Source organism: Triturus cristatus, chromosome 8, assembly GCF_964204655.1.
Source record: "Triturus cristatus chromosome 8, aTriCri1.1, whole genome shotgun sequence".
Classification (NCBI taxonomy): domain Eukaryota; kingdom Metazoa; phylum Chordata; class Amphibia; order Caudata; family Salamandridae; genus Triturus; species Triturus cristatus.
Window position 1 is genome coordinate 1,160,193,835 of NC_140591.1, and position 25,363 is coordinate 1,160,219,197.

General features: G+C 43.4%; 1 protein-coding gene across 3 annotated transcripts in view; it reads right to left on the minus strand.

The window, feature by feature from the left end:
- Positions 1 to 25,363, minus strand: part of LOC146805541 (ATP-binding cassette sub-family C member 5-like) — a 1,766,780-nt gene that overhangs the window by 918,566 nt on the left and 822,851 nt on the right. For all 3 annotated transcript variants that reach the window (XM_085622799.1, XM_085622798.1, XM_085622800.1), the window contains one exon: positions 16,638 to 16,709. In XM_085622799.1, coding sequence (XP_085478925.1) covers positions 16,638 to 16,709 — 72 coding nt within the window. The remainder of the gene's footprint in view (positions 1 to 16,637; positions 16,710 to 25,363) is intronic.

Genomic DNA, 25,363 nt, shown 5'->3' on the forward strand with positions numbered 1-25,363 from the left:
TCATAGAGGCCATGGGGTTGGTGGAGCTTTGGCGTGACACTATCCAACCTCGAAACAGTTCACCTTCCAGTCAGCGAGATATAGTAGTTTTGCCCGTCTGGAATATATATTTACCCATCACCTTAGCGCGGGCCATTTTCATGGTATGGGTCACCTAGCATGAGGCATCTCTGACCAATCTCTGTGGTGGCGACGTTTTCAAGCTCTCTTAGAGATTTTCTACTGCCCCCAAATTTAGCCCTTGACACTTCAAGGAAAGAATACAATATGAGAACAGACGGAATAGTACTTCCAAAAGAATGTGAGGTCAGTAGACTCTGCTTGTACCTTATGGGAACCTTTCAAAACAGTGTTGGGTGTCCAAGCTCAAGCCCCCATAGGGTTAAAGAGGAAGGAACAAGTTATCAAGTAAGAATTGTTAGAAAGGGGGATTACCTCTCTGGAATTAGAAAATGTGAGGGGGAGGTGCCTGGCTCCCGCCTGAGTCATCGTCTTCGGTTATGGCAACAAGAGTTCAGAGACATGGCAGAAGATAGGGCCCAAGCTCATATATTGACCACTTAGAGACGACTCTATGATGTAGACGACAAGGTCAACAACCTTATGGCTTGGTTAGAAAAGAGAGACAGGGGTAGGAACTGGGTGGTAGAAATTCAAGACCCGGCGGGAGTGCCTTATACCCCTGGAACAATATTATGAACAAGTGTATTCTTCCAAGACTACCCACTCAAGTCAGAATGGCACTAATCTCCTGAAAGATCTCTCCCTTCGAACCCTCTCCCTAGAGGACAAGGATGCATTAGAACAGGAATTGACTGTTGATGAGATAGAAGTGGCGATCTGGGGGCTACAGTCTGGCAAGGCTGCGGGGCCTAACAGCCTACTGGTAGAACTGTACAAATACATAGCCGATAAAGTTGCACCACACATGCTTAGCATGTTCCAAACCGCGAGACAAATAAGTACCCTTCCAGTAAATCAGCGACTGGCCACTATTTTGGTCCTACCAAAGAAAAATAAACCGCCTACGGCCTGCAACTCCTACAGGCATATTTCGCTTTTGAATTTAGAAGCCAAGGCCCTGGCAAATATATTAGTGAAGGTAATTACCACAGTGGTTCATATGGACCAATCTGGATTTATGCGATTTATGCATACATTCGATAATGGGTAATCCGAGCACAGGTATATGAGTCGGAGCAATAATTAAAGTCCAAATATCAATCTTGATTCTGTTCTTCTTTAGTTTATTTCAGGCTTATTTATCCAGTTTTGTTTTTGCATTTCAGACAAGTCTTCAAACCACACAATTTCCCAACACATGTTTCGTCCAACAGACAGTTAGTAATGGACTTCCTCAGGGCAATACGTCAAAATCTTACTCGAAATTAATTAAAGAATTAAAGGAAAATATCGGTCCGAGGTCCTGGAATAATAGTTCAGATACAGGTACACGCCGACTCATACACACGTGGTTCAGATGGCGGACCGTAGCAGTCAGCTTTAGTTTAGGATATGTGGCTGACACTGATGAACATTTACTAGCAACTTTGCATTATGGATATTTGATCGCACTGACTTTATGAGGAATTTGAACTATTATTCCAGGATCTCGGACCAATATTTTCCTTTAATTCTATTATAGAATCTAGAATACCTACATAATAAAATACGAGCAAGACTCGAAAATTATTGACATTTAATGAAATCATGGTCGTCACAAGGTAGGCATGGCAATATTTAGTAGTAGTCAGTCAAAGCACATGGGGCTGCCAGACAGCGAGATACAATAATAAAGAGTTCAGTCTAGCAAAGTCCGTTCACCAGCCCAACCTCATGATCATAGTCCTACAGAACTGCTGCTCAATATCCACAACATGAACCTCGCTCCCACCCACCCAGCTCCCAACGTGGTCATGCCCTGTCCCATATTTCCCCCCAACATGGGGTGCCAACTCTCCCTTCTATCTGAGTCATTCTGTCATGCCGAATCAGGGGTATAGAATTGTGCTGTATAAGGCTCTAGCCTCTGAACTTGATGAAAGTTATATTTAGCGAGAATGCAAGCCCCTTCCAGAGTCAGAAACAGCTAGAGGGGGCCCCAATGATCTTCCAGGCGAAGAGGGATCAGGGTTCTGCAGGGCATCTAACAACGACTCCCAAGCTCGGGCTACATCTAATGAGCCATGGCCCGCTGAGCCGCTCTCATCAGCACCACACTCTTATAACTCGCCCAGCTCTCCAATTCTCGCTTCCAAACCTCCACTTGGGGACCCTCAGAGATTACCAGTTTTGCTCAAATAAAGGCCTAATTTTGCATCCCGCTCATCGCCTTATTCTTAGCCGTAAAAACAAGCAAGACTATTGATGCCACACACTCAAAAGGTTGTTAGGGCATGGAGAGAGGCTAATAAATATCTGGGATGGGATGGCAAGCTGACAAATAGGACTCCGTTGTAGGACAGTGAACTCTTAGGGATGCTAGAGGGGGAGGAGGGGGGTTTATGGTTAATCAACAACAATATTATCTGCATGTAATCATAATCATAATCATGCCTTTGTGATCTGAACCATGTCTATCACTACTGCAACGGTAATGACGCTATGCCTCCCTTTCTTGAAAAGTAACATTAATTGTAAAAGATTATATCATTCAATTTGCACTGAGCAACTGTTTCATAAAAAGATTTTTTTTTAAATGTATATTTAAAAACAGTAGTTATTTAAATGGAATTGTAATTTCCAGATTTCAATATTTTGATAATATTTGTGTGTGAAGAACCACTTTTGTCAATAGGTGAGTGGACATATGGTTCTCACTATATAGTTTTCTTGGGTATACTGAATTGGCTGGATAATTGGACAGACACCCTCTTTTCTTTTTACTTTTGTATTCAGTTGTACACCATCAATCAGTGATATTAAGCTATGTCATTGGTTGGATTTGGGTAGGTCAGGTTAATCGTAACTTCCACTATACTCCTATACATAGTGATGGAGATGGAATTTGCATGGGTCACAGTGAGGTGAGCAAGTATTTTTGGACTTCTGTTTCCTGTGATATTTATAATGTTATGATTGATATCGATGTAAACAATGAAATGTGTATGTATGAAAACAAAGTCAAATCACTGTTGTTGAAATCCCCCAATATGACCTCTCCATTAACCCCGATACAGAAATACAGTAAGGCAGGCCCTGCGTCCTAGGCCTGAGGCTACTGATTGATAAATCACAGGTGGGGTGGCACATAACCAGTAGGACAAAGGTGCGAACAGGAAAAACTCTGATTAGTCTCACAGATAGGCACCACAATGGTCATGGAAGATTGGCACCAGTAAAGTGCACATGGCCAGAGGGACGCACGTTCCCAAAACACTGTAATGTTAGATGCCACATAAAGTTAAGAACACTCAGCTAATCAGGACACAGCACACATACACATGCTGTGATCATGCGCTCCCCATGCCAGCCATCTGGACACACTACCCACTGGCCCACATTGTGTCTATGCAAGGTCAGGACCCATCTGTGACTGTCATCAGGTGGGAGTTATTTATGACCTTAATCCACTCCCGAAACAGGATCTATGAATTGTTTTATGATGCTTCAAGAATTGAACAAAAAGACATTCAAAACGATTGTACTTTGAGTCAGTCCTCAGACCCATTTCTGTATGCTGCACTCCTGGGGGGATTGGTTGAAAAAAACAACTATTCCAGATTTGCCAAATTCCTCTTGTCTTTGTTTTTTTCAAGGTAAATTAATATTCGAGCAACAATAACTATCAATAGTTTTTTCAAATATTTTGTTTTTAGGGTGTTGTAATTGAAATACGTATTCTTATAGATGTTGAGGGGTTTCCACAATGGGCACTTTAATATGATTGATATGGCATCTTTTGATTTTCGGTTGATTTGGAAATATATTATGACTATTAAATATGATTTTGTTACAGAAGACGGGGAAGAGGTGGACACTGCAGAGGATCCTACACTCAGGCCAGTGCCAAGAAACCGCATGTGAGTGTGCCAGCGTTTACCTTTTTCAGTCTGTGATATCGCCATGAGAGTGTATTTGACGAAGTTTGGAGCACGAGTGTGCACCCGGTAGACTGCATATTGTGGGGCATGCAGGCCCATTGGAACAGTCAGGTGCATGATTATCCCAGCACAGCCCTCGCCCACTCACCGTTTCGTTACTCGCTGACGGACAATTTGTGCTTCTGATTCAATTTTGCGCACTGATCCTTGAGCGCAACTACGTCATAGGAGGGAACCAACATATCGGCGGCCATGTTGGCTTGGGATAAGGCTGTTCTACGTAAAGGGAAAAGCATCTTTGTTTTTCTAAGTTGTGAGAGATTGTACAGAGATTTTTACAACTGTTAAACGCACACATATATTGCGTGTTACGTGTTCTATAACACTCTATCCTGTCACAGTGGACCTTTCTGACTGTGATTGCACACATGTGTATATTCTTTTTCTGATCTCTAGTTCAAGGTCACGCACAGGTATAAGAGTGCATGTGTGCAGGTTTAACAGTGTTTTTACTGTGAGTACGTTTCTACAGTTTAGAACTCAAGTTTTTCATCCATTTGTGTTATGCACATATGTAATGGAACTTTAGTTATTCATCCAACTGTGGTATGCACATATGTAATGTAATTTGATGTGTATTGTTCTCAAAGTCTGTTATACTCACATATCTTAGGGTATCAAAAGTTTTAAAACTGTTCCAGGAGTTATTATTCTTTTCTGTTTCAATCTCAGTTTTGATCTTAAGAGCGTTTAGTACCGCAGTATACCTTTGTCTTTTTATTTTTTTGGTGTTGATATTTATTTATATTGGGGGGTGTAACCATGCAGAGTGTTAATGATCCTCCTCCTATTCTCCAAACGCCTGGTGATCCACCAATTCCATAGAGAAATTGGTACAGGGCATTTGCAAAGTACCCAAGAGCTATAGGGGGAAATAGATATTGTCTAGAACGTAAAAGATTGGGATTAGGGGGACAATCTGTTTATGAACATCTTCCACCGTTTGAGTTAGAAGATGAAGAGGATGTTGCTGAGTACCAGTTGGCTGTAAAAAACGTAAAAAGCTGTTTGATGTTCAGCCTAGTTTAATTGTAAACAGACATAAGTTTATTACTTGAGAGCAACAACAGGATGAGTCCATTGACAGCTATGTGACAGTTTTACGCATGCTTGCTGCAGAATGTGATTTTGAAAATTTTACGTCAAAACTTATTTGTGACCAGATAGTTGTGCGCTGTTGGGGTAAAAAAGTGCAGGAGAAATTACTAACTATGGAAAATACCACCCTTATTGAGACTATAAATGTTGTGAAAAGCATAGAATATCTTGTAAAGAATTGGCACGGAAAGAGCAGAGTGGGGTGTCAGCTGTGAATGAAAGTGGGGGTAACAAACAAAATGGGCAGAATAAGAGGTTTCCAAAAAAAAAGGAGAGTCTAAGGATGGCTTATTTAATCAGAATTTTTTTTTTCAGATGTGGATATCCCAATCATGGTCCCAACGGTCAGTCTTGTCTAGCGAGAAATGTTAAGTGCAGAACTTGTGGCACAGAGGGGCATTTTGCCAAAGTTTTCAAGTCATCCATTGAAAAAGTCAACGCTATACCGGACAGGGAGTTGTCTGGCTGGCAGTACTGAGGGCGAACAGTTTGTGGAAAAAGAATTAGTGTTAGTCGTCCAAGGAAGTGAGTCCAATTGTGTCGATCCAAATGAAGATATTGTCATTGATGGCAAAGTGTTGAGATTGTTGATTGATTCTGGTGCCAGGATGCCGATGGTTACTGATGAGTTGTTCCATGCGGTATGGGATGACCAGAAACTACTTCCACGCAATATGAATCCAGTGACATATGGTAGGAAGAGAGTTGAACTGTCTGGATATTTTGAATGTCCCATGAAGTTTAAAACTAGAACTATTTTTGGTAAGGTTTATGTTTAAAAAAAAAGGCTTAAACATTCTTGGGTGGTATCATCAGGGTTTGTTCGGCATGACACTAAGACATAGAAGGAAAGTTCAAGTCTCTTTGGTCACGAGGGTGCATTGACTGAACAAGTTTCTAGTCAAATTGTTCCCAAGGCCAAGTGGACTCGTTTATTCAAGGTTGGAAAGGATTAAATGTTTTAGGCATAAGATCAAGGTGCAAAGTAGAGTTGCTCCTGTCAAGCATAAACTGAGGAATGTGCCTTTCAGTATTTGTGATGAATTGGCTGAAATAAAAAAATAAAATGTGTGAAGATGGTGTCATTGAATCCATTGATTCATCTCTTTAGTTGTCACCTTTGGTGATAGCAAGGAAGAAAAATGGTCAGTTAAGAGTTAGCATAGACCTTCGGAGTCTGAATAAGGCTATTTGCCAGGATTCCAATCCCCTACCCCGCATAGATGACATCATCAGTACGTTTGCGGGAGCTAAGGTATTTTCTAACATCAACTTAGTGTCTGCTTATCATCAGATTGAACTTGATGAGTTATCGTGAGATCTAACGGCTTTTGTTTTGCTTGTTGGAACGTTTCAATTTAGGAGAATGCCTTTTTGTTTGACGTCAGCCGCTTCAGTTTTTCAATGAATGTTAGAGAATGTACTAAAACGGATCAAAGGGGAGGTAACTTTGCAGGATGTCATACTGGTGGCTGGTGAAGATGGTGCTAGTCATGACAGACTAATGCATGACGTGTTAAGAAAATTACAAACATTTGAGTTTACAAGGGGTAGCATTGAATACTTGGGCCATGTGATCTCTGAGAAAGATGTTGAACCCAGGCCTGGGCTGGTTGATGCTAATATAAAAGCCCCTATGCCGAAGAATAAAGAACATCTGGCATCTTTCTTAGGCTTATGTGAAGTTTACGCAAAATGTATCAAAAACGTTGCTGCAAAAACAGTTCATTTGAGGGACCTTTTAAGAAATAACAAAATATTTGATTGGAGCGCTGTGTGTCAAGGTGAATTTCAAGCACTCAAAGATGACATTGTATCCACGGGTGTTTTGAAACCATTTGATCCTAACAGAGAATGTATCATCCCCATGGATACTAGCAATGATGGTTTGGGTGCCAATAGGAGAAAGGAATCACCAAAAAGACTGCGGGTTTTGCATCCAGGTCTTTGACAGAGAACAAAAAGGTATTTTCGGTGATAGAAAAGGAGTTGTTGGGATAATGTTGGGCGATAGAATACTTCAAATGTTTCATTTGGGGAAGGAGATTTACCCTCAAGACTGATCACAAGCCTTTAGTCAGTATTCTTGGGTGCACTGTTATCAAGGATCACAACCCAAGGTTGGCCGGGCTGAATTCAAAACTGTTGCAATGCAATTTCAATATAGAGTACATCTCAGGGGAAAGAACACGAGAGCAGACTATTTATCATGTTCACCACTTATTGTTGTTGAGTATTCAGAGAACGGGGATGATGATGATGAAGAATATTTAATTGCGACAATAAATGTGTGTCATGGCAACGCCTTCACAGAAGACGAGAGGTATAATGAGACAGTGAAAGATGAAGAACTTCAGATTTTGAGGAGATTTATTATGGGGGATGGCCAAAAGAAAAAGCTTTGCCAGTAAGGTTGCAATCCTGTTTCAAGGTGGCTGATGAGCTGTCTATAGAAGAAAAAGGGATGTTGGTCCAGGGAGATAAATTCATACCTCCCAGTAGTTTAAGAGATAAGATTATTCTGTATGGGCATATTGGACATTTGGGTCAGACAATCACCAGGAGGAAGATTAGAGACAGTTACTGGTGGCCGGGGATGGATGCTGAAATCACTGTTAGTGTCTGTGTATGTGTTATTTGTGCTACCTGCGATAAAGGCTTCAAAAATGAAGCTGTTCCACTCCAGCCTATCAGTCTTCCTGAGGGTTTATGGTCTCAACTTGCTATTGACTTCATTGGTCCTTTCAGTACCCAGCCACGAAAGATTAGATTTGCCATTGTGGTTGTAGATTATTATAGCAAGTGGTGGTAAGTTAAATTCATGGGGGAACCCAACACCTTAGGTGTCATTAGGTTTTTGAGGAATCAGTCAGTCAAAATATCTTTATTCGGTTTAAGTGCAAACCATAAAAGCATACTACAAGCATAATATATAAAAACAATTGAAGGTACATAATTCATTTTGCACAATCATAGCTCATAAAAACCTATAAAAAACATTCAATAAGACCAATAAAAACAATTCCATTTTTAACACAATAAAAAGAGGATATACATGAATAATTATAAGTTCATTTCCTCAAGATTCTAATAGCTGCTGATAAAAAATTAGCAATGTTAAAAGTTTCCCAAACGTCAGTTAGCATTTGGAGGTAGAGGAGGGCAGGTCTCACCTGCACAAAGCCTTTGTTTTTTAAGATAGGGAGAATAAAACGTTTCCTGATGGCAATGAGGTGTTCACAGAAAAAAAGGAAATGTATGACATCTTGTTGTGAAAAATTATCACAAGTACAAGGGCCAAGATCCGCTACCCTTTTCCATCCTTTCTGTTCTCCAATGAGTAGGTGCAATTGATTAAGTCTGAATCTGGTCGATAAAAAACGATGGTTATTTTTTGTGACATATCCTAGATATGGTTCCATGGATGGTGTTGTTTTACATAGCTGGTGAGCCCTTACTGTCCCCTTTAACAACTCACTCTCTTCCCTATCCATGGTGGCTATGCGCAAATACATTTCCTTGCACCATTTTATATCTCCCTTCACTAGGACTTCTGGTGAGTGATATAATTCTGGGCGGCCCAACTTTATTGCCAGTCTCTGGATATATTTAAGCCAGGGTATACACAACCCATGGTCAAGTGACATACAATCTTTCATGATGGTATGGTTAAGCAGTAGGTCAGGATTTAACCAAATGCCTATCCATTTCAGTAATAGTGCCACAGCAATAGAATCTTCCACAAAGCCAATTCCAAGCTCCTGGTGGGTATTGTAATTGGCTGTTGTTTTCGGGACAGATAGGAGGTTCTTTAAAAACCTATCTTCAACAACCTGTATGTTCTTTACATTTTTTATGCCCCATAACTCGGCACCATACATGGCTAGCGAGATACACTTGGCTCTGTATATTTGAATAAGGGCCTTCATTGGCCTGGCTCCTAGCTTTCTGGCAAAACCCAATACAGCCAGAGTTGCTCTAGTTAATACAATTTTTTTCACTGTAATTTGGGTTACCCAGGATCCTTGGTCGTCAAAAAGTACACCCAAGTATGGGAATGACGAGACCCTAGTTAGTATATGCCCCTCACAGTAAAAGGTTTTAGCCTTAAAAGATTTCTGTCCAATGGCCATTACGTGTGATTTTGAAAAGTTTACGCTTAGGTCCAATGCCTTCATAAAACCAGCAAAAGAGTCTAACAATAATTGGAGACCCACTGCCGTTCTTGCAAGGAGGGCGGCGTCATCCGCATATAAAAGTGCAGGAATCAGGCATTTCCCTGCACGGGGAATATCTTTACATGAGGCAATTAGGGCATTGTCTAGATTATTAATATATAGTGTAAAAAGCAGGGGTGCCAAAATGTACCCCTGTCTGACTCCATTTGATATGGGTATATCTTCCGTGCAATTGCCCTGTTGATCATACCTAACCGTTGCAGATAAATCCCTATGCAGGTCGGCTAAGAAATAGACGATGTTTTTGTCTACTCCATAGGTTAGGAGCAAGGACCACAGCTTTGACCTGTTTACACGATCAAAGGACGAGGACAGGTCCATAAAAGCTACAAATAATGCTCCATTCTTAGCCACCGTATATTTACCTATTAATAGTTGCAAGTTCAGGCATTGGTCTATAGTACCCATCCCTTTTCTGAAGCCGTACTGGGCCATAGAGAGTGTTCCAGAATCCTCAAGCCAGCCAGTCAGTTGGCCAAGGACGACCCTACCCAATACTTTCACGGAAGAGTCTATTAAGGATATCGGGCGGTAACAGCTCGGGTCACCTCTATTGCCCTTTTTATATATGGGTATAATAACCGATCGTGCCCAAGTGGAGGGCAGGCCCAACTGACAGGCATTAACAAAGACATTGAATAAGATCTTAGACCAGGTTTTTACATCTGATTTAAAAAGGTCTACCGGGACTCCATCGGGTCCCGGAGCCTTATTACTTGTCATTTGCATAATGGCATGTGTAACTTCTAATTCTGTGAAGGTCTAAGAATATTTCTCCATATTTAAAACTGGGCCTTCCAACATCCCATTTCCGTCATACACCTGTTTAAAATGACTATGCCATTTTTTCCTGGATACCACAGTCAAGCTCACTGTTGCTTTTATCCTGGAAAAAAGGCTTATTAACCACAGTCCAGAATTTAGCACTATTCTTAATTACGTCTATTGATAAAAGCTCATTCCAGGCTTCCTCCCTAATTTCATTTTTTCGCTTACTTTGTGCCTTTTTGTAAACATTCCTGAGGACAGCAATTTCCGCTTTGTCAGACGGGACGGCTTTCAACGCTACCATCAACTTCCGTTGGGCTATTGAGCAATTATGATCAAACCATTTTTCCCCAATCCTGGGTTGCCCCTTCCATACTTTTTTAAGGTCACTATCGACCTGGGAACAGATTCTGCCGTAGGCTACTAGGACCTCATCCCCTATAATACCATCTTTCAAGCAAGTAGACATGTAATTCCCAACCTTTCCCATCAGTTTTTCCTTGAAATCCTTCGGTACCACACGACACCATTTCAGGCGGCGCGTTTGATCTGTGGGCCTTATATCAAGGATTCCAGCAGTCAGGATGGGATTCACTTTTTTCCTTAAGTCATCTGACAGGGTCACCTGAACAGGGTTATGATCTCCATAAGGAGTCCAGCTAACATTATACTGACTAACCCTACTTGCTAAGTTTACACTCACAAAGATATAATCAATAGTAGACCCCAAACCTCTTCCTTTAAAGGTTGGGATATCTCCTGTAAATTTGGTGGGGTAGATCAAGTCATTACCTACGATCAGATCTTCTAAATACATTCCCTACGGGGTGTGTTCAAAATGAATATTATCTTGGATTGGTGGGCCTAAGCTGTCCCAAACAAAACAATTACCTTTACAACAATGAACATTAAAATCTCCAAGCACAATAACCGAATAATGATTCGTACTATTAGCATTATACAATTCCAAAAAATTGTGTAGACTGACTAAATGTTTGTTAGGCGTACTCTTAACAAAATAATTATAAAAATTGACAATAAGCCAATGCCCAATTGAGTTAGATTGAATTTCCACTGCAAGGCAATATGGCGAACCTGTCTCCACTTTAGTATAAATCCCTTCGAGTTTTAATGAAATAAGGGTTAAAAGTCCGTCCTTTGCCCTCCCCATGGAGGAGACAACTGCAGCCGACCAGAAAGCCGCATACCCATCCAACAAAAAGGTATTCACCGTGTCCCAGGTTTCTTGTAACCCAATAATTTCACAATCTGTTAAACAGTACCTCCACTGTAGATCATTTGCTTTACTATTCAGCCCAGCGATATTCCAACTGAGGACCCTCGTACCTAGACGTAGGGCCGTCACTACCACCAAGCCATCAGTGGTGCCGCCATGGGCATCCCCCTCTGAATTCATAACACTTAGGGTGCCACCCTCACTAGGGCTCACTGAGTTTCCATTTAACCAACGTTCCTCCTCCATAATCAATGTGGGAGCTTCTATAGCAGGTATAAGATGGTCCCGGCCATATTCAAGTCAATCGTTTGAGTCTAGGTCACTAAGGGGTTGATAACGATTGAATGTGGCAACCCCATGGGCAATACACCCTTCAGTACCAATTCCTCTGCCCCTGCGTAAGTCATTATTGGGCTGCTGTGTAAGATGTCTATAGAAATATCCCAGTGAGCGAATTGTGATACCCTGATCAGTATGTGGCAGCGAGGATGCTCTTAACAGGGCATTATTAACTAAAAGTGGGTTACTACAATTTATAATGACACAGTCCCCCCTAATATTCTTATGTGATCGCCCTATCCATGAGACTCTCCTAGTGGTTAATATCTGGCGTGATAACTCTACTGGGAACCCACACTATTTATTTAGCCACGAAACAGTTTTATTCTTTAGGGATTCGTGGGATTCTGGCTTGTTTAACAGACCACCCTCTATTAGAGGTGGAACATTGGTCAACACTGCCACAAAAGGGGCACATTCAGGAGGTAAGTCTGGTTGTGCACTAACCGTGCAACTGGACCTTACTTCGGCCGGCCCCCTCTTACTCCCTGGGCCTGTTTCTAAAGGTGGAGTTTTATTCACAGTTGTCAGGGACACAGCATCTGCTGGTGCTACTAAACTGGGGACTTCCTTAAGGGGCTTAAGTATCTCGTTGTTAGCCCTCGGGCCCTTTACGGCAGTGCTAACAGTTTCAGTTTTATCACTACGGGGTCCCAGAATGTTTCGTAGTCTTTCAATTTCCGCAGACAACATGTCAATTTTGACCACTAAGGGTTTAACTATCTTGGTAATTTTGGCCTCCAAAATGCCAATCAGGCAGTCTATTTGTTCTGGATCTATTTTAATTATGGAATTGTTAGGCAGAACCTCATTTAAACTATCCCCATTAGTGGGTGGGGGGCCAATTTTTTGTTAGAATTTCGGCTGCCCCCCCCCCCCCCCCCCCCGTTTAATTTGTGTATGCTTACGAGGTCTCAACACTCTCTGAGTTACCGGGGCCGAAGAACCCTCTAGTGGAGCCTCATTAATATCTTTTGGGTCGGCCATATTAACCTGAATCTGCGCTGATTCAGAGGATAGGAAAGCTAGATCTGCCCTGTTTACCAGATCGTGTTGTTCAATACTGCAGCTAACACCCTGAATAGGAGGAGACAATGTAATGGGCGAACTGGTCAGTAAAGAAGAATTAGAACCCTGGCCCAGTGATTTGCGTCTTTCACTATTAATTTTAGTTACAACTTTCACCAGATAGTTATCTAGTGTTGCAGCAGCAGAAGGTGTTTTGCCAGTTGTGGGTTTCGACATTTTCAAAGGTACCACGGGATGTTTAATATTTAAAATTACAGACTATAAAAGGTGCCTAAAAAACAGATAATAACGAAACAAAATAACAAAAGGGAGAAATCAGCTCCTTGACCTATAAATCGTCACTCAAGCTCTATGGGACAAAGAACTCGCCATGTCCGAACAAACGAGAGACAGCAGCGAATACCTGACGCCAAGAAACGTGGCCAGGCCTGGCCTCCTTGGGCCTCAGAGGGCCCGCCCTTTGCCCGGGCTTGGCCCGGCACCGCCCGCGCGCGTCCCGCGATGCGGAGGGAGCCGTTTGAATTTAGCGCCTCCAGGCGATGAGGGAATCCTGGGAGGCGTAGTCCTGCACTCCCTGCGAGCACCAGCAGCAGCGTTAGGGGAAGAGGAAGCGTCCGCCCCAACGAGCCGACCAGACACCGCCGAACTCCTCAACACTGCCCAGGTGAAAACTGCTCCGCACCGATACCCTCTGCAAGGTCTCCCGCTCCACCAAGGGAGCCGTTTGAATTTAGCGCCTCCAGGCGCGGAAGTGCCGATGGGTGGGGGCGGTAACGATGAGGGAATCCTGGGTGGCGTAGTCCTGCACTCCCTGCGAGCGCCAGCAGCAGCGTTAGGGGAAGAGGAAGCGTCCGCCCCAACGAGCCGGCCAGACACCGCCGAACTCCTCAACACTGCCCAGGTGAAAACTTCTCCGCACCGATCCCCTCTGCAAGGTCTCCCGCTCCACCAAGGGAGCCGTTTGAATTTAGCGCCTCCAGGCGCTGAAGTGCCGATTGGTGGGGGCGGTAACGATGAGGGAATCCTGGGAGGCGTAGTCCTGCACTCCCTGCGAGCGCCAGCAGCAGCGTTAGGGGAAGAGGAAGTGTCCGCCCCAACGAGCCAGCCAGACACCGCCGAACTCCTCAACACTGCCCAGGTGAAAACTGCTCCGCACCGATCCCCTTTGCAAGGTCTCCCGCTCCACCAAGGGAGCCGTTTGAATTTAGCGCCTCCAGGCGCGGAAGTGCCGATGGGTGGGGGCGGTAACGATGAGGGAATCCTGGGAGGCGTAGTCTTGCACTCCCTGCGAGCGCCAGCAGCAGCGTTAGGGGAAGAGGAAGCGTCCGCCCCAACGAGCCGGCCAGACACCGCCGAACTCCTCAACACTGCCCAGGTGAAAACTGCTCCGCACCGATCCCCTCTGCAAAGGAATCTTTTTCTGAGAGAGGGTTGTCCTAAGGAAATCATTTCTGACAACGGAGTGTAATTTGTATCCAGAAAGATGAAGGTTTTCTTGGAGAACAATACTATAAAACAAAAACGAATAACCTTGTATCACCCCCAGGCAAACAGACTTGTGGAAAAACCTACACTGGTAGAGTGCATTAAGTGGGCTGTACAAAACAGAGTTGTTGTGTGAGGCTGTAGAAAGTATGCTTTGGTCCCACCAGTCCAGTCCCAATGCTGTTACTGGATTATTTCCTTTTGAAATCATGAGGGGGCGCGTACCTGCGTCACGGTTATGTCCCGCATGGTAGAGACAGTGTCAACGGAAATCTGATTGGATGGTTACTGCTGATAAGATTGTAGGACCTAGAGTTGAAATGTTTCAAGTCAAAATGAAATCTGAGTATGATGCCAGACACAAAGTCAGAAGAAGTAGAGACAATATCAGAGTTGGTGATTAGGTGAATGTGAAAGATCCCACACATGCCGCCAAAGGGAAATCACAATTTAGAGCACCTGTTAGAGTGGAGGTTGTTGCCAGAAATGCTGCCCGCACAGAAGGACTTGAATGGTGAAAGAAGAGTAGGGTGGTGAAAGTGAAGCAGGGCAACATTTTCTGTGTAAAAAAGAATGTCGGGTGTTCATCTGCTGACAAGATTGTTGATGGAGATTCAAATCTTTAACCCCGTGTGCGTAGTACTGTTACTGAGGTTACTCATCCAGTCAAACAAAGGAGTAAACGGATTATTACTAAGCCTGATAGATACCGTGATTAGTTGTTGTAATGTTTGTAAATTATTCATGTTGTATTCATGTCACAAAGCAAAGAGTCATTTCTATATGCTACGTTTTACTTACGTTGAACCATATTTATTGGTTTTCTTTTAATTGTTTGTGTCATGTAATTTGTATGAAGTACTAGTTTCTATATTTTGTTGTTTATAAAGACGGGAGATATTGTGGTGATGTGCTTGTCATTCAATTCCACATTCCAGAACACTTTCCCTGGAATGTGGAATGTGATATGAGGAGCTTGTTGAAGGAGAGTTCTATTACGGACAGTTGTTGCCGATACTGCCAACACTGTGGCCAATAAATCTTTATGCTTAAGCTTGACACATCTCTTGCTGTTTCATTGTGTCTGTGTCAACACAGGCTAGTTGATGACTGGTTTCACAAAAACTCCCCAGACTACCTCTGCATGGTGGTGATAGGTACATATGACTCAGGTCAAGTGAACAGCTCCTCAGAAGTTCAAAACTTTCACTCTCCGTGGAGATTTGAGTAGGCTGTGCAGCAGGAGGAGCCGTCCCAGCCTCCAGGGCATAGACTGCACAGTAGTGGTGCCCTGGGTGTTCAGCCTGATAAGCAATATCATTTATACCAACCCATAAGCACAACTCAGGCTTCGGCCTGACGTCTGCTGAGTCATCATGTGTCACTTTCGGTAATGACTAGGCCTGGATGCAGCCATGAAGCGCTGCAGAGCACACATGTCATATTCATTTGCTCAGTTGTAATTGCATGACGATCTACAGTCCTTGCAATGATGGGACAAAATTACTTAAATGCTTTTGTCTAATCCACATTGTATGAGTTTTGGCGGGGCTGAATACTCCGGTGCACTTCAATTATAGGGGAGTAACGATCATCAGTCATGGGGAATGGTCAGAGGGACAGAATAGTTCTCTGTCCTCAACATTATGTACAGCGCTCCTTTCCACACTATTGAGGCTTCATCCACAGTAGTGCCAGTGCCAATACCAATCATTGTTAATTACTCAGACTGGATAAGACAAAGTAATAAAATATATCACAATAAAAAGATGTAAACCATGTATACACTCATAACAAAAATAATACATTTTACTCTATTCAATGAATGTTCTTATTTTTTTCAGAGTGTAACCTCACATCTTTACCTATTAACTGGTGGGAGCATTGTATTACAAAAATGAAAAAGGAAGCACAACTTCTAGAATCTTATCCGTTTATTTACTGCAGTTGTAAACAGAAAAGTGATAGTTCATGCTAATTATATAATACCTGTAAATTATCCTTTTCAACCAATAGGAAGGCTAAAACACTTTTAAATTTACTATCATATATAAAATATATAAAGGGTATTAGGGATGTGGACCTGAAATGTCCAGTGACATTTATAACCACTCAGGCTTTGGCATAGTGGTTAATTCTGCCATCAGAACCCCTTGATGTCTGTATACCATGATATTAAAAAGTTATCCATCAGATATCTTCTATTATAATGCTCAGATTAAAAAGTTGTGAAATGAGTGACATCCCCAAAACGATAGATGTATCAATCTATTCATATAGTTATGAACACAATCCTTAATAAAGTGTAAAATTATGTTTACATGAGGAAATATTTCTTACCTGACCCAATATAGCTAGGATTAAAGAGCTTTTTCCACTTCCTACACTTCCGCAAATTCCAATCAATTTTCCCTAGGTATATAAAAAAACATACAGTGAGTCAATTGAATAAACGTCCATTCATTTATAACTGTTGCTGCTAGTTAAATAAAACAATAGGCACACCTGTTGGCATATAGTATCTGCACAATTTCAATGTTCAAAGTTCAATGCAGATTTGAGATTTTTTTTTTTTTTAATGGCTAACAACTCAACTTCATACAAATAGAAATCACACTGTTTGCATAACACCACCAGTATTCTCTGATGCATTACAGTCCCTTGATATTAGTCATATGTAGTAGAGTGTTTGTAATGTGTTATCTGGAGTAACAAGTCGGTTTGAAATGCTTGACAGGTTAAGTGCCACTCCAGCATGCGTATATATGCCACAGGCTCATCAGCGGAATAGCTCCAAGAGGAGCCCAACAGTCAAGGGAGAAGGACGCACACTGCTTGATATAACAGCATCCGTTCTCCCTGATATATTATGGTAGATGCAGCTCAGAATTACTGTGATTTTAAATCAGTCACACATAGTAGAGTGCTCACTATGTCATCTTACTAGGATGCAACAGGGAGAAAAGAATGTGTTCCCTCACCCGTTTAATTGCGTTCTGTTTGGAGTTACTGACTGTGCTCTTGGACTATGTATGTATATGTTACTTCTATAGTGCAAATCTAGCCAAAAGGCAGTGGAGCACTAAACATGGTCAAAGGCAAGCTTAAAGTCAGCGAGTGATAGGTGAGGAAGCTGAGTTGTGTTAGGTTAATACATTAGGATGTATTGTTCTGTGAAGAGGGGAGTCTTCAACTCTTTTCTAAAATGGAACAGTGTTGGGTGGTTCTAAGGGATACGGGGTGTAGTTCCAGTTCCTGGGTGCATAGATGGAAAAGGTCTCTTGTTTTGTTTAAAATGTTTACATTTCTTAGTCTGCAGTCAGTTAACATCCTGGCTGCAGGTATGGACAACCACCAGAGATGGTGAGCTTGTCTGCAGGATAAGTGGGGGTGTTGGTTGTCATTCCTTTGTAAATGATGCAGCTTTGTTTGAAGATGGTGTGGGTTGGCAAGAGGAATAATGGCGTTTCATTAGGAAGAGGCTGATGTGATCATATTTGTTCAAGCCCTAGATGAGATGTGTTGCACCGTGTAGAATACCCCTAAGTGGTGCCAGTTTGCAGTCTGGAAGGCTGTGGAGTAGGGCATTACCACCTTCCAGATGCAAGAGTACAAGGGCTTGAAAAAGGGTTCTGAAATTGAAAGAACGGTTTGGCTTTCTTTAAAAGAGAGAACTGATATCAGGCCGTCTTGTTTTTTTTGGCAATGTGTTCCATGAGAGCAGTGGTCGAAGTGGGGGAAAAAAAGTAGGGGAACTGTGGGCAGAGAATCGGGGGGCGGGAATAACCAGAGGATTGGGTCAGTGGGCGGAGTCAGAGGTGAGGGTAGAAAGAGCAAAACATACCAATTTTTAGTATGTTTGGTATTTCACTGACCAGTTACAGCTTATAATGTTATTTTATGCAACCAAGAGATACACGTTTATTTGAGGTTTAATATATTAGTTATTCACATTAAAATACATTTACAATGTGGGATATGTTTTCAATCACAGAATGTCCCAAATACGCTTATAAGTGGAATCATAAGACATTTGTCTCCGAGCCATGCAGTTTCATTCATCAGCACTTCTCCTCCCTTTTTCAAACCATTTCTGAACATAAAATGTGGGTTTAAATTCTAAAACAGGAGACCCCACGTTTGGGGAGCACTATTGATTACATCATTCTGTGCCCCACAGTAAATGCAAAATTGTAGTCCTACATTTTTTACGTGCTTCACACAAAATGTCATTAAGCCAGCATTAGATGCCTCTTAGTTTCCTTTTATCGTATCTAGACATAGCACTCAAAAGTGAATATATACACCTAAAACAACTCAGACAAGCTGGATTTGCAGATGCTTTAAGCAGTATCAGATGAATGAGATACAACTATTATATTAGTAGTTTGTGTAATTACTACTCAAGGTAGTTAGCAATGAGAATTGCAAATGTATCAGCAATGGAATTATGAGTGTAGGAAGCAGGCTCTGTATATACTATACAAAAGTAAGGTATAGTGTACACAGAGTCTAGTGAATCCCCAAAGGCTTACAAAGGTAAAAGTAGATAATACCTTACTCTCTATTTGTGGTAGTGTGGGCGGGCAGTAATGCTTTATCAGAGGGTAGTGGTGAGTATTTATTGTACACACTCAGGCAAGAAATTATAGCACACACTCAAAGAATCAACTCAGACCAATTGTTTATATAAAACACTTCTTTAATTTAATTTAATTTTATTTCAAGAACCAAGAAGGACTTGGTAATGGTAATTAAAATTGTAATTTCAGACAAGTTGATAAGAATATGCAAGCTGAATGAATTTGACTTTGTTACAGGTAGGTACAATGCTTAAAAACAGTTGTGCTTACTTTTGGATTACTTTGTAATTACCTTTAAGGTTACTTTTTCTACTCAGTGTGATATGCCTAGATATCACACTTGGACATTTCCTAGACAAAGGTAAGTAAAACACTTTTACATTAAAAACACAGTTACTTAGGTTTCCATACAAACACAACTCAACTCAACTTTTTCAGAGAAAAACAGTCTGTGCAATCCTAAGGAGGAAAATGTGGTTATCGGTTTGCAGGCAAGTAATCGTTCTTGAGGGTTGAGTTTCAGGGGTTAGAACAAGGAATCCCCCAGGGTCAAGGATGAACTTAAAAAGCACCCTCAGTGGCACTAGGGCAGCCGGGTGCAGAGGGCTGACGCCAAATGTTACCCTATGGGGCTAGGCGGGCCTTCGGTTGGTGGCTGCTCACGGGCAAGCAACTCGGTCTTGGGAGCCAAGCTCGTAGGGTTAAGGTCTGGGCAAAGGGATCCCAGGTCAGCACTAGGTCCACAACACGAGCGGTGCCAGGGCGGCCAAGTGCAGATTGCTTAGGAGGGGTCAGGAGCCCAATGCAATCCTATGGAGATTGCCTGTTTTGGATTTCAGCTGCAGGCTCGATCCAAGAAGTCTTCCAGGAGGAACCAACAGCTGGCAGGTAAGTTTGAGGGCTCGGAGATGTAGGTGCACCTCAGGTCCTCTTCTTCAGGGTGCAGGGTGGCTGAATGCAGGGGTGGCTTTTGAGGTTGGATTTCACCTTACCGGGCCACTCAAGGTTGGGGGGTCTCCGTACAGAGGCTGCAGGCAATGTCAGGGTGTCCTGGAGGGGCCAACCCACGGAGGACTTGGACTCTGGAGCACTGGGGGATCTCGCTGGGACTGGTGTGCCACTTGGACTCGGCCGTAGGTGACAGCTGGAGTGGTTGCTCCAGGCATCGGGTTTCGTTGTCTTCAGCAGGCTCAGTCTTTATTTGGAGATTCTTTTGAACAGAGTTGCTGTTCACAGGATATCCTTTGTAGACAGTAGTCAGTCCTCCAAGGCGTTTTGGAGCTCGCTGGCTGCAGGACAAGACGACTTCTGGCGCAGGACCTCTGGAAACTGCAGATGGGCTGGTAGAGCTGGGGACCAGTCAATTCTCCTCTGCAGTCTCCTCTGCTGTGCATCTTATTTCGTCGTTCTTCTTCGTAGGTTGTGGGAATCTCCCTTCTGGGTCCAAGGCAGCCCCCAAATCACAGTATTTAGGGAGCGTTTTAGGGGTCTCAGATTAGTAACCAAAAATCTACTGACCTCCGGGTGACTGCACCCTTGGTGTGCTCAACCCACGTGGGGGAGTGAGCACAATCCCTAACCCTGATTGGACAGTGCCTGCCATCTGCAAGACGGCAGGCACTGAAGAGTGGGCTTCACTTCACCTCCCTCACCTGAGGGGTGGGAATGACAGAGGTGGGCACACCTTCTAGGCTGTCCTATTTTGCCCACCTGTCGTTCTGCTGAAAAAGAGGTGAGGTAGGAAGGGGGCCTACACTTGATAGCAGGAGAGGCTGGGGTGGCTTTTCAAAGGCGGCAAGGCCTTTGAAGATCCCCTGCCACAGATGGCTCTTCCTGATCTGGGGGAGGTGTGAAGGCTTCCAATCCAGGGGTCCAGAAACTTGTCTTGCGATAGCAGGCTGGTGTCTACCAGTCAGGGAACCCACCAGAGGCTGGTTGTTTTTCAGGTGGCATCTCTAAGATGCCGTCTGAGTGTAATCTAGAATAAATCCCACACTGACATCAGTGTACCTTTCTGCACAAAAACAATCCTGAGAGGCTTTTTTCTCTTTCTATGTGTGCTGCACATATAGAAAGAGGGAAAAACAGGGAGGAATAAAGATATTTTTCCTTGTTGTGCCTCCCTTAGGGAGGATTAAGATTTTGATGCATTCCCAGGTTTACAAGTCCTTGTAAATATGGGAATGCGTCAAAAACCATGGAAGTTGAGTGGGAATACCCATTGCAATGCCTTCCTTGTACAGAGTAAGGCAAAGCAGCGATTTGCTTTGCTTGCTTTGCGTGACTTCATAAATATGGCTTGGAGATTTGTGTCATGCATTTACCACGTTCCGTGGTGCAATCATGACGCAGGGCCCTCATAAATATGCCTATTAGTTTGGTGTGCGTGCAAATCATGCATTGCTGATCCCTGGTGAGTTGCACTACTACTGCTGGAACAAGGCGAATGGAGGCACCAATGGGTGAGGCGGACTGGCCTCAAGGGTCCTGTAACCTCAATGACAACGTCTCTGTTGATCTAGGGTGTGCTGCTTTGTAGGCCTTTCTGCAAGACTGGAGGTGAACTTCAGTATGGATTGTGGTGAACAAGACTTAAAGGTTAACCCACACTGGCCACTGGTAGGGTACACCTGCTGGTGCTAAGACACTAGGGCTTCTATGGTCTAGTGGGGCCTTCTAAGGTCCAGTAGCAAAATGTGCTCCCTCAGGATGGTGGTCTTGTGAACTGGTCATGAAGCCTGATGCTGGTTCCCCAACTCCAAATGTGGTAGCTTTGGCCACAGTGCCTCGTCCTATCCCCACTGAACACATTTCTGCACCACTGAGAGATACATGCACTGCCTTCAGCTACAACCCAATTGTGCCCTGTTATAACAGCCTGTATGTGACTCAATTCAAAATATGCACTACCTGGAAAAAATAAGAACATTCTGGAAAAAGCAAAATCTCATAGGCAATGCAAGATTATGTAAAGCATGCAAAATATAAGCAGGAACAACATGATTACCTTAACGCTTTAACACTCACTGTTCAGAAATCAATGAGTGTACAGGAGAAGTCCTGTATTCATGTCCTGAACGTTTGAGGCAAAAAACACTGGTGTGCCATTATTGCACTTGTGGACAACAAGGAATGGGTTAAGCATGGCTCAGAAGATAAAGACACTCTTCAGGAACATCTGATCTGACTCACGGAAACCTACAAGGGCTTCTCCACATTCATGTCAGGCAGCTAGCTGCTCAAACATCGTCATTATGTATTTAAGTGTCCTGTAAAGGATATTTTTTGAACGGTCCAGCTTGGCTAACTCTACTATCCACAAAAAGCATGAGAGCTCTTCAGAATGAAAAGGCAAAAATTATATTTTCATTTGGGAAGTGAAGGATACATCCATCTTTATTTTTGTGGGTGACACTATAGTATGTTAGTGATGCTGATAAGCGTCGCTAAAAAAAAATCACAAACCAAAGAGGTCCCAAAGGCAAGACCCATTGGCTTCACTATTGCTTGTTTAGATATCTCATTTGCTAAATGGGGCACTTTTAATTTGGTGGCAGACAGGGCTGAACTGGGAACCCAAACCAGTCCTAGCAAAGAGGTCCCAAAGACAAGACCTATTGGCTTTGCCACTGCTTGTTTAGATATCTCATTTGCTAAATGGGGTACTTTAAATTTGGTACCAGACAAGGCTGAACTGGGAACTCAAAGCAGCCCCAGCACTTTGTCCATCCCCTTTACATGTGTTGCGAGCAAACGCAGTAAGCGAGCCTGACCCCTACGAAGGGGGCATGAGAAGAGGGTGTTCTCTTCCCAAGAAAATTTAGAACAGATTACATAAATTGTGCATTCTACAACATATGTTATTATATATTCAATTGTATTGGCATGTAGAGCACAGTAAATGATGACCTTACAGTGCACCAGAATATGACAATTTTTTGGGGCTCTTCAATGTTTCCCTCACTATCACCCTCCAACACTGCCCCTCATCTCTCCATTGCCTCTCACATGTATTTCATTTGGTTTATAGCGCCTCTCATACCAGTGTAGCATTGCGCGACAGGGAGGGAGCAGGAGAGCGCCATATTTTCAGATATATGGCTCGCTCCTCCCCTTTCCCTTGCGCCGGTGCTCATTACAGCTGCTGTGCGACACACACACACACCTTAGCGCAATAGCGCTACGGTGTGTGTGAGTCCAGCATAGGTTTTGTACAGGAAGGGTACCCTTCCTGTACAAAATACGATGCCCAGGCACAGCCAGCGTTTTTCCCACTTTGTATGCACGCTGCACAGTGCAGCACACATACAAAGTCAGAAAAGGAAGGAGAAATGAAAGCATTTCTCCTTCTGTACGCTTACTTGAAAAAGGTGCAGTTTTCTCACGCTAAACCCAATCTACTTCATTTAGTAAATTGGGTTTAGTGTGAGAAACCCTGGGTGGGTGCTAGGGAACACCCATGCTCCACCCTTGATACGCCCCCATGGCACTAAGTAATGCGAAGCAGTGCAATGCGCTGTTTCGCATTACTTTTCCGTTATTTCCAGCGCTAAACAAGTTTAGCGCTACTAAGTAAATTGAGAAAAAAAGATTTTGTGCCAATTTGCGTCACTTTTGGGATGCATACACGGTGCAAAATCTTAGTAAATCTCCCCCTTAGTGTGCTGGACAGCCCTGCTGTTTTTTTTACTGGGGGACCAATTTTCAGCCCACAGTAATAAAACCAGCCTCCCACTCCTCCAGCCTCAAGCCCGATGCCCATTACGCCAGTCCTGCCTTGGTTCCTGGGTCTATTTGTTTTCACAGTCCGACCCTGGATGGGGTCCACAAGGGGCTCCTGTGCTCGGGCGTCACAGAACTGAACACCTCTAGCAGCTTTTATGTTATATCCTTAAAAAAGGTAAACAGTATTTTTAAACATACCACATCTCTCGCTGAACACACAGAGCAGCAGAACAGAATTTATCAAATAAAATGAGCAAATAAGGAAGATATTAAACGTTTTCTACAGCTTTTTTGTTGTTGTTAAAAAGCGCCAAGGTTTGGGCACAGTTTGCCAAAGTCCACGCTGGAGTCTTCCTTTTCTTGTGGCGCCGTCAGTCTGGGTGAGTCCGAAAATAAACGGCAGAGGAGGTCAAGGGCGGGGCGCCATTGCATCCTGATGAGACAAATTGTATTAGTCACAGTAGGGGGCAGGCAGGTAGCATCGTCAGTGAATTAGATGTAAATCATTCCAGCAGCCAGGTCATCATTGGAAGCCACTTTCTCACGCTGCTTAATTGTTCCTACAGTGCAAAACGGCTCTTACAGTGTTGCTGGGCAGGCCCCTTCCCACAGAAACAGAGGGGGAAGGGGGAAGAGGTCCCGCCACTGCAGAGGCCTTCCTCATTGTGCACGACACAGGGCTCGTAATATTTATTCAAGTTCGGACCATTCTTTCCATCCTGGGATGCACTTTAGAAATAAAGAAGTAGGGAAACGTACTTTGTTAAATTTAAAAAGTAGGGGCACGTTGTGCCCTTCCATTCCTGCCCACTTCGACCACTGCATGAGAGAGAGTTTGGTGTCCAGGGTGAATCCAAGTGATTTGGCATTCATTAATGTAAGAAATGGGTTATCAGTTGAGGTGCGGGAAAAAAGGCAATCAGGCTTAAAAAGAGGAAATGTGAGTATTTATGCAGCATTCAAACAGTAATATAGTGAAAAAAGAAGACAAGAACAAACCAATTTAGCAAATTAAATAGCATTTTAATGAATAAAATAACACCAAAATGAATAAAATCCAATGCAAACAACCGGAGACACTCGCAGTTATCTGTACATGCTGGACCAGGGGAAAGTCACAAGTTGAAGCCAATCACGACAGAGTACGGGTCGGATACAGTGACTAGGTTAGTCTCATTGAAGAGCTACCTTCACAAGTCCTGCACGAAGGGTGCCTTTTACATTGGGGGGACTGCAGTGAGGAGGATGTCGGCGCGAGGAGCAGGTTGAGCGTGGCAGATGGCAGTTGCTGTATCGCAAAGAGCCGGTCATCACTGGAGCTCTCCGTTGATTGATCCTCATGGACGGTCGCTCTCGGCTGCAAATACAGGTTCCGCTGGAACTTTGAGTTGGTGGTCATTGCTGGTGGTTGATTACCATAGCCTAGAGGTCACTTTACGGATGTGAGGAGCCCAAAGCTTCTGTATCTTCCCCTTTTCTTCACAAGGAGTTCCTCTTTTTTTATTCCAGCCAAGGGTCTAGAACCTGGTAGACATCCCTAAGGGATCAGGACTCCAGCAAAGGCCAGCAGCAGAACTCAAACAGGTCCAGTTGGTGCTGGTCAGATGGACAATTGCAGGGAGGCCTCTGGAAGCTTGTTGTGTCTGTATAGCCCACCCAGGAGGTTAGCCAACTGATCCATGGAGTCACTCTGGGCAACATGGGTTCAAGGCAAGCAGGTCAAGTTTTCCTTCTTCAGTCAACAGGGCAGTGGCTCTT